The sequence below is a fragment of the Populus euphratica genome, unplaced genomic scaffold (assembly GCF_000495115.2).
Source record: "Populus euphratica unplaced genomic scaffold, PopEup_1.0 scaffold191.1, whole genome shotgun sequence".
Classification (NCBI taxonomy): domain Eukaryota; kingdom Viridiplantae; phylum Streptophyta; class Magnoliopsida; order Malpighiales; family Salicaceae; genus Populus; species Populus euphratica.
Window position 1 is genome coordinate 175,783 of NW_011500069.1, and position 10,067 is coordinate 185,849.

Genomic DNA, 10,067 nt, shown 5'->3' on the forward strand with positions numbered 1-10,067 from the left:
TTTGGTGATTAGGTGAGGTGTGATTTCTAAACAACAACGAGGTGGCGTAGCTTATGTTTTTTCTATTTTTTTATTGAGGTAATTGTTCCTTGGAATGCTTTCTCTTCAACCCCACGCCACTAGCTTTGAATAGACATTACTAAATCATAGTACGCATTACGTTGTGAGCATGATTACAAAATATAAAGAAAATATTTAGATGTTTTAATGTTTTTCTGATAGAAATTTTTTAAATTATATAGAAATTATTTTAATGTAATTTGAAGGGTCTAAAAACAATTTGAATTACTAGTAAAAATATAATTTAACTTATAATAAATATTTAAAATGATATTTTTTATAAATATTAAAATGATAATATATTAAATCAATTTGAGTTACACATCAATTTACATACATGTCATGATTAAAAATAAAAAGCACTTTTTTATGGTTAGCCAAAGATCAAGTATTATAAAATAAAATAAAATAATAAATTCAGCATAGATTAATAAAAAATTAACATAAACTCAAAGTGACACGTCATCAGCTTAACAATATCTGATATTAAAGGACTCAAATATAAAGGAGTCAAATGTTAGTATAATATATAATAGAAGAATCCCAGTAATTATTAATTATACCAGTAGTCAAAAAAACCCGACCAATCAAAACTCAATGGTTAAAAACACTGGACGTGATTAACCTAAAAATAAATGGCTAGGGCTCATTGTGGGTCCTTCTTGAGGTGGTTGGTTCATCCAAATCTTGACAGCGTTCAGCAACGATAATTTCCAATACCCTCAGTAATTTGTTTTTCCTACCGGAGGATGAGGCTATGCACACACACATGGTAGCTGATATGCTTGAAGTAGAAACACAGCAATCATTCAGTCTGTTTAGAAACGAGAGCTAATTTATATTTACAAAAAAAAGATATTTTCAGTCTGTTTAGAAACGAGAGCTAATTTGTATTTAAAAAAATTATATTTTTTATATTTTCTAATTATTATTTTAATATACTGATTTTAAAAATAATTTTTTAAAATAAAAAATATTATTGTAATATATTTTTAAATTAAAAAAACTTAGAATCACAATCATAATTATAACTATACTCTTAAATTCAAACCACACTCTTAAATTCAAACCATAGTTATAACCACACTCTCAAACACGAAAATGATACAATGATACAATGTCATGAAAAAAACAAAAGGCTGCAGAACAATGTGCATTTCTTTCAAGACATCGTATTTATATTCTATCACACAAAAGTACAGACCAATCACTAGCATCCGTGAATGCAATCAGCCTCGAGCAACACACCTTAAAAGAAACATAACAAGATTTTCAAGAAAATACAAAGCAATTTCAGTTCTTTAATTTTTTATTTTTTTCTGGAAGTATACAATACTTCAAAGCTGTAGCTCACATAGGTAACTGCAAGGTTGAACTGCTTCATGGACTACAGCAAAACCCCAGGGATACAGAAGGCAGTCGGAGAAGTAACCGTGATATATTGGCTAGCTTTATACGTAGCCCGGTGTATATATACTTTATGCCTGACCACACTTACTCAAACAAGCCATCCCTTCTTCTAGATAATCATCTTTGCTAATCCAGAACTCAGGTGCATCCTGCATCAAATTATCCACAGGATACAGATTTTATTTCACAACTACACCACCAGAAAAAAGTTTAAACTGCTGTGGGAAAATAGTCACGATCTTTTAAGGTTGAGAGAAAAAGAGATCGAAGCATGCATGTACCTTCATAATTCCTGCAAGAACTGCACCACCAAGGTAGACCATATGCTTTCTTCGTGGTGGATCTTCAATCCTCAATCGAAGTTTCTGTTCACAAGTTATAATGCCAACCCCAATATGTTACTTCTACATCAAGTGTGCCAAAGCCATCACAGACACTTTCATAAATTATTCAAATGAAAAATTAAGTGTTTGGTAATTGTTTCCCTTTTGTACGTCATATTATAAAAGACTTGAACCTTACCTTTAACCCGTCCTTGTTTCCCTTGAGAACTGCATCTAGATAGCGATCCAGTATTTCTTTCTCCAGCCTGGACCATAAATAAATAATAAACATGCAAATAAATCATCCGGTGGTTTCCAGATTCCACACTTGCAAGAAGCACATCCATTTGTGCCAACAGAAAATGATAGAAGCCACTGGGTCCACTACTGACATAGATCATGAAAATCTCTAAAACAAATTTTTAAAAATCCTTGAACATTGTGTGATAATGCAGGGAACCAGATAAAAAGGGGATTGACTTCACACTAAGAAAATCACAATATTAGGAATAATCCTATTGGCAGCCACCATAGGACATCATTTCACATTTTATGCTATTTCCATCATGCATGACATCAGGCACTTGAAAATTTTTATCAGTGTTGACAGAAATTTGTAAACATGAACCTAAAAATGCATGCTAAAAGCAACATAAAACATATCTGGAATGAGTGAGTATTTTATGCAAGAAGAAAGCGAGCTGTGTGAAGGAATTAAAGATATTACCGGCTAGGTAATCCAGGATACATGGTGCTCCCTCCACTTAAGACTATATGCTGGTAGAGCTGCACAGAGAAAGAGAGGGGAAATTAACATGTACTCAACTCGAGTTCAGCCCTTTGAGGAATTCTACATGCAAAGATGGCAAGACTGGGGACCAATATATGGACCTTCCCTTAGTGTTACAGTCTTCAGATTACTTAATAACCAATCTTCTGGACTACAGAGAATATAGACCCCAACCCTATTGCTAGCCACATCCACTAGTTTGTTGTATGAATTTATTGCTTTGTGAGGCAAAGGGATTCTAAAAACACCGTCACAAAATGCTGCAGCAAGTACAGGAGATGATTTGGCATGTGCACAACTAAAATAAAGAAGACAACATACTGGAAAGACTTTTTAGAAGCAAATGAAATAGGAAAAAAGATGAAACATATTCTAATCGGAGAAATCCATCACTTAATATGAGAAATCATAAACTGAGAAAGACAAGTTTTGTAAAGTTAAGTTCTCATGTTAAATAGGTTATAGTTTTAATATCCCCACCCAACAGTTTAACAGGATAATCAAAACCGTTGACTGCATTAAGATATATATATATATCAGGAGTACAATATGGAAAAAATAGTACCATCATACGGTTGTCGATATCCATTTCTTGAATGCAGCGAAAAACCATGTCAGCCATCCCATCACCTTCAACATCTATGAGTTCCTGCAAAAAGGAACCACCTATAACTTTCCAGATCTTAAACCTATCAACATCTTGTTCTAATTGTATGACCTCTTATTGTCTGTCATGATGATTATAAATAAATAAATAAAAACTCAAAAGCCAGAGCTATTATTATGGCAACATGATCAACTACTCTTTTGTTAAATGTTAGCAGTAAAATAGATTAACATGTAATGAGTTGACAATACACAATGTGAGCTGTAACTCTGCATCTTACTACAAGCCCAAAATGATTGTCCCTTGGATAAAATACATATATCAAAAAATTGTCTTATTCACACCATTTAACAGGACCTATAGATAAGTTTGATGAAAACAAGTTAATGAAATTAACCACTTAATATTCAGATGGACCTTGTAACTGCACAATATTGTAATATGAAAATTTAAATAAGATGACTTGAAAAGGAAGAGAGAGGCAGAGCGGATCTATGGACTTACCGGTGTAAAAAGAGCCTCAGGGGCCTGGAACCTTTCAGTGCCTACTTTAATGATCCTTCCATCTGGCAGCTGATGAATACAGCAATAGCAAGCTATTATTTAATAGGTAAGTAGTTTTTCATTAGATTGTTCAGATAATATGGAAGTTAGTACCAGCCCAAAACCCAGAAGCACCTTATTGAAAAGAAGCCGTAGGGTATATCAAATTGAACATTATGAACAAACCTATACAGATAGAGTAGTTGGCTAAGGCTTTCAATTATTAACTAAATCTCCCAAGTTTGAGCCCCAGGGCTACCAATACATATGATGCAAGTGATTGCACATATAATCAATCAAATGAGGGGAAAAGCATATAACAAAATAAAGCATGAACACACAAACAATAAGAAGGCAGCTAAAAGATGAATAGAACCTATGCAAACCATGCATGCTCTTGTTTGACAAAGCTATTCCTGATAGTATAGTAGATGCAGCACTTACCAAGAAACAAAAATAATCATAAGATTCAACTTACTGTATAGTTTTTAACCAGTATGGTGGTCTCAAGTCCCAATTGATACTCCCTCTTGTAGTCATAACTGTAGATAATATATTTAGTATTAAATCACAATGCAACAACCCATCTACAGCATAACATTGTAGCTTCTTCACCTAATATAGCAGAGTTTTTCTTTGATCTCCCTGACAGTCTCAAAATCAGCAGTCCTATTCATTGCATACCTACAGAAATAGAGTAAGACATTCCAGTTATCTAATTGTATTATAGTGAACAGGGTAGAATCTATTAAATTCATCAGATAATTGATTTAACAAGAATTTTGGCCCTCACCCTCTACGTGAAAGTAAATCAACAAGATAGGATGTAATGTGTCGACCAGCTACGTTCATTCGCTTAGTTAGATGAGGGAATGAATAGCCGTCAACAACAGGAACCTGGAGAGAAAAGCCCAAGTATCATGCTTTTGGATACTGCCAGTTAGATGCACAAGGCATAGCTTTTACCCCTAGATTTAATTAGTCGTGACCACAAATTGCATAGAGCATTGAGAACAGCATCATGAACAGTGATGGCTCCATTGCTTTTTATGAGACAATGGAAAAAATTCATAATTTAAATTGCAATCACAAGAAAATAGCAAAACAGACTAAACTAGTATTGAGTTTTGGGGGAAGAACATTTCCTTGGAATGAGAATGGAAATGGAAATGGAAATCAGACACTATATAAATGTGGCGAATGATTTGATTTTAGTTCATTGCAAGTGCAACTAAAAGAAGAAAGAAAGAAAATGAAAACACAAGAAAAAACAGATAAAGTGGATGGCAATATTTGTGAAATCTAACTATGAATGGATCTAAAGTAGTTTACCACATGTGTAACCCCATCACCAGAATCAATAACTAATCCAGTCAGTAAACCTGCACAAACAATACGATGCTGAAGCAAATTTCCAAAGACAAGGTAAAATAATCAAATAAAGGGGGGGGGGGGGGGTGTTGAGCAGCAGCAATAGAAATAACAATGACATTGAGCATTCCACAAAAAACAGTAGTATAAGTAGTTTTTAAGGCATTCAAAGGTAAATTTTCCAAAACTGTACGTCTCATGATTCACATCACTAAGAAAGAAATATGTCGATCAATAAAACATAAACCTTCAATCATCTCCACAAGCACCTTGGGCATACAATGTTAAAACAGCTTGGATTTGAATGAAGACACCAGCAAAATTGTATTTCTCAAACATTGTCTCGACCTGCATATCAAGTGAATCCAAATCAACATCACATTATGGAGTGACTGAAAATAACAACAATGTTACAGAACATTACCATAAAGAATTAGATCACAAACCATTTTTTCACGATTTTTTGAGGGATTAAGAGGTGGGTCTGTGAGTAAAATCTTACATTCCTTTGGATCTATCTGTCAAAAGAGAATGGAGGGCACGGGAAGTTAAGATCCAGTCAAAATTACACTAAATACAGTTAAAGAGAAACTTAAAACATAATTCTGGAGGGCAAAACAAGGGAAGGCGACACCAGATGTATACTTTAAGTTGATTATAAAAAGCATGATCCCACACATGACCCATATCATCCCAGTTCTGAACGATTCCATTGTTAACAGGATAAGATATATCTAACTGATGCCTCAAGCCAGCACAAGCCTCTCCAACAACGATATCCTAATTCAATCAGAAAAAGAAAAATAAATTAAAAAATAAAAGCAAATGCATTAACTTGCACGCACAAAAGTAATGCAAATACACATGATGATAATTACATTATAGTTGAGATTTTTTTTACCTTCAATTGATGTTCCATTAGTGATTCCTCGTAGCGTAGCATCGGCCTTCCAACCACACACGGGAATACAGACGTCGGGAAATTCTCTCCAGCAAATCCACACTTTACATACTGCAACAAAAATAACCCTCTAGTTATCAAACTCAACAAATCCATAATCATCATACTCTTAATTTTTAAACAAAAGCAAAGGCTAACAAATCAATCAATTACAAATTACAAAATCATTAACCAAAGAAAACAAAATTATTATCCATAAAAACAATTGATCGTGCTGTTTTACACGTTCTTCTCTCCTAATTACGCGTTCAGATTACAAAATTTTCAAGCCAAATGCAATTCTTAAAATATAAATCAAAGCGATCATTCACAAGGCTGGCACATTTTTCAATAAAAAAAGAATTCGTGGATTAAGCATGCATGAAATGCAGATCAGGGAAAATTACATGAACTGATAAAATCAAACAAGAAGCGAGTGAAAACAGAGATCCATTCTTTGGATCGACAACAAATGAGGGATGGAGGGATACCCCTGTGCCATTATCGCAAACGACGACGTTTCTACTGTCCATGAAGAGGCAGCTCTGCGATGATGATGTTCTTCAAACTTCGGAAATAATAGAAAGTGCGGTCAGCTGAGGAACGTTGTTGGGATGACTTCGGCTGTCCCGTAATTCATTATATTTTAGAACTTATTTTTAAAAATATTTTATTTGAATATATTAAAATAATATTTTTTTATTTTTTGACATGTAAAACAAAAATATTAAAAAAATAATTTTAAAAAAAATAAAATTAGTTTTTGATAAATAATATTTTAATGGCAATGCCAAACACAATTTTTTTCAATTTAATTTTTTAATTTAAATTTAAAATAAATATTTATCAAAATAAATAACTATCATTGAACTTTTATTATTTATAATTTTACTCTTTTAAGTTACATTAGCATGTTTTTTTTTAAAAAAAAACAAACAATTTACATGTTCCTGCATATATTGAGTTTCGAGTGATATTCCAATATAAGTTTGATTCATGTAGTTTATATTTTGATATTGAACTTTTATTATTTATAATTTTACTTTTTTAAGTTACATTAGCATGTTTTTTTAAAAAAAAAAAACAAACAATTTACATGTTCTTGCATATATTGAGTTTCGAGTGATATTTCAATATAAGTTTGATTCATGTAGTTTTATTTTTTTATCATTTAGTTTTGTTATTTTAACAATTTATATTTTGTTATTAAATTTTATTTTATAAACATTTTAATCCTTAAATAGTAAAAAAAGAGAGAAAGTTATTGAAAAACATAAAAAAAAAAAAAGACAAAGTGGTCGAATTGTAATATTTTAGCTCCTAAAAAGGTTGATTTTTGAGTCAATAAATTTGTTTTCTTAAAAAAGGTTTAATGAAGACAATATTTTCCTATAAACATGCCAAAAAAACTAGATCAGTATCCGTTAAGATTTTTTTATTTATTTAATCTTTATTTTTTTGTAATGAATAAAGAGTGTTTGGAAATTGAAAATAGATTTATTGGAATCTCAATAGGGTTTTTAAGGTATTTTCTAATTAAAAAAAGTTGAAAAATAATTTTGTAAATCCATCAATGTAACTCTAATTTTTTGACTATAAAATGTGATGGAAAAACTATTAAGCAAGCAACAAAGTTAATCATCCTTGTGAAAAAAAAAATAGAGTCTTTAAAGAAACATCCTAAGTGATTGAAATTTTTGATGTATTTGTAGAATATTAAATATTATCTAATATATGAGAGATTTAATTAATAAAAACCAAGAATCTATTTTATAGTATGGTGAATTGTGGCTAAAAGCTAGAAGCTATATTTTGTCTCAACCACAATTTTAAAAGTATTTGGTAATTAATATGCTCCATAGTTTGCATGTGTATTTTTGAAAATTCTAAATTAAAATCTTGTCGTTTAAAATCTACAACTTTTAGCTCTTTTTAAATATATGTTTTTAAATCATAACCGCAAAAAACTACCAGAATATCAAATATACATTAAAAAATATGGTTCAATCACTATAGTCACACTTATAAAACACTATTCACTAGAATAATATTTTTTTTGTTAATTTCACCCTTCTACAATATAGACGTTTTTATTTTTTTTTTGTTAATTTCACCCTTCTACAACCTAGACGTTTTTATTTATTTTTTTTCAATTTAATCATTTAATATTAGATTATTTTTGGAATTATTATTCATAATTTTATTATTATTTTTTTTGGGTTATATACTAATTTCATGGATTTCTTTTTTTTTTTCATTTTAACTTTCAACATTAGATCTGTTAGAAGTGGGCTTCTTAATTTTATTTTTTTATTTTTATAAATTTATCTCAATTCTATGATATAGGTTGCAAATTTAACAAGATAACCAGGATTTACTCGAGTATTTTTTGACCTTTTTTTTCTACTTGATTTTTTTATTTCTTCCTTCAACATCGAATTGGTTGAAATTAGGCTTCATATATATATTTTTTTAATAGAGTTATTCTGATCTCATGACTCAAGTCGCAAGTTTGGTAAGTTGTCCCATATTAACTCTATTCATTTTTTGTTCTTTTTAGATTGATTTTTTTAAAATTTCATCCTCCAATAACTTTATTTTTTTATTTTTTTTATTTTATCATTTAATATCTTCAATGTTAGGTTGTTTGAGAACTAAGTTTTGTTTTTTTTTCAATTTACTATATATGAAGTTATCCCGATTTCATGGATATAGGTTTTTTATCTTGATTTTAACCTCCAACACTAAATTTGTTGGAAATAGGACCTTGTAATTTTTTTATTTGCATTTTATGATGTTATCTCATGATCCAGATAACACATTTACATGTTAGCCCGAGGTGACTTGTGTTGTTTTATTTATTTTTTTAATTAATTTTTTTCTATTTCATCCTTCAAATTTGGATTTGTTGGAGATTGAGTTTTATAATATTTTTTTTTAATTTGGGTGCTATGAGGTTATTTCAATCTCATGACTTGGGTTGTTGGTTTGTCAAATTGACCCGAGTAGTTTTTTTGTTCATTTTTTTATTTATTCCTTTTAATTTTGTTATTCAACATTAAATGAATTAGAAATTGACCTTCATGATTTACTCTTATCTGTTTTCTATAAGATTATCATGATCTTATGACCCGAATGAAAAATTTGACAAGTTAATCTAGATCATTCTGATATATCACTATATCAATATTTACAAAAAATATCATACAACATGCATCATATTTTGAGTTCATAGTTAACTTTTTTTTATTAGCAAAAACATCAGCAATGCATGAATATTTTCTATGTTGAAAAAAAATTAATCTGATCCATAACGCAATGCAAACTAATGATCTAGTTGATTTTTATATGTCAAAGAGGAATTCCTTTATTCAAAACAATCTATTAGGAAATAAAAAAAATCATGCAAATTAGTTAAATAACTAGTACTGCCCCATGTTAAATTAAAGGCTTGAGAAAAAAGTCAATTCAAGCATAAAAAAGTACATGTTAGCGATGTTTAAATTTCAAGTTGATGATAAAAAAAAAATTGAAGTGTGGATTGAAAGTTTGATCAATGTGTTCAATAAAACTAATGGATTATCATGCACAAAAAAAGAGTCGTTAATAATGATTAAATACTAGATCAAAATGCTAAACGATTGATGCAAACAAGAAAAACATACTATTATGATGCAACATGCTATTTAGCATATTTTTTTAATTGTATGTCAATTTTAGTTTTTGTCAACAAAAATAATAAATTGAATAAAAAAATAACTTTCAAGAATAGTTCCCTTTTTTTTTATCGATCTAGTGTTACCTTATGTTGCAGTCCATTGGATGGCATGAGTTTCAAATCCAATTATGTTGGAGTTGGCTTAGGGCCAATGACACGACTAAAAGATTGATATTTTCTCCCAAGTGTAGGAGTGTCAAAGTAATAAATAACCCGGCAAGACCGGGGTCAAACCACAAGGAGGTTAATTGTACAAATTATAAACAACAACAATAGTAACAATAACAACAACAATAATAATAGTA

The 10,067-nt window shown here is 30.3% G+C and overlaps 1 protein-coding gene across 2 annotated transcripts; it reads right to left on the reverse strand.

Moving 5' to 3' along the window:
* Positions 1-1,183: 1,183 nt before the first annotated feature.
* On the reverse strand, positions 1,184-6,666 carry ARP2 (actin related protein 2). Of its 2 annotated transcripts, XM_011002648.1 has the most exons (15): positions 6,536-6,666; positions 6,006-6,116; positions 5,750-5,884; positions 5,551-5,622; positions 5,374-5,452; positions 5,066-5,115; positions 4,527-4,630; positions 4,349-4,417; positions 4,212-4,275; positions 3,695-3,763; positions 3,149-3,232; positions 2,521-2,579; positions 1,993-2,059; positions 1,752-1,835; positions 1,184-1,619 (listed from the first exon to the last, which is right to left on the reverse strand). In XM_011002648.1, exons 1-15 carry the CDS (start codon positions 6,575-6,577, stop codon positions 1,539-1,541), a joined length of 1,170 nt encoding a protein of 389 aa, XP_011000950.1. In that variant the 5' UTR covers positions 6,578-6,666; the 3' UTR covers positions 1,184-1,538. The 2 variants fall into 2 exon arrangements, with proteins under 2 accessions (XP_011000950.1, XP_011000951.1); XM_011002649.1 differs by lacking the exon at positions 5,750-5,884.
* Positions 6,667-10,067: the final 3,401 nt, after the last annotated feature.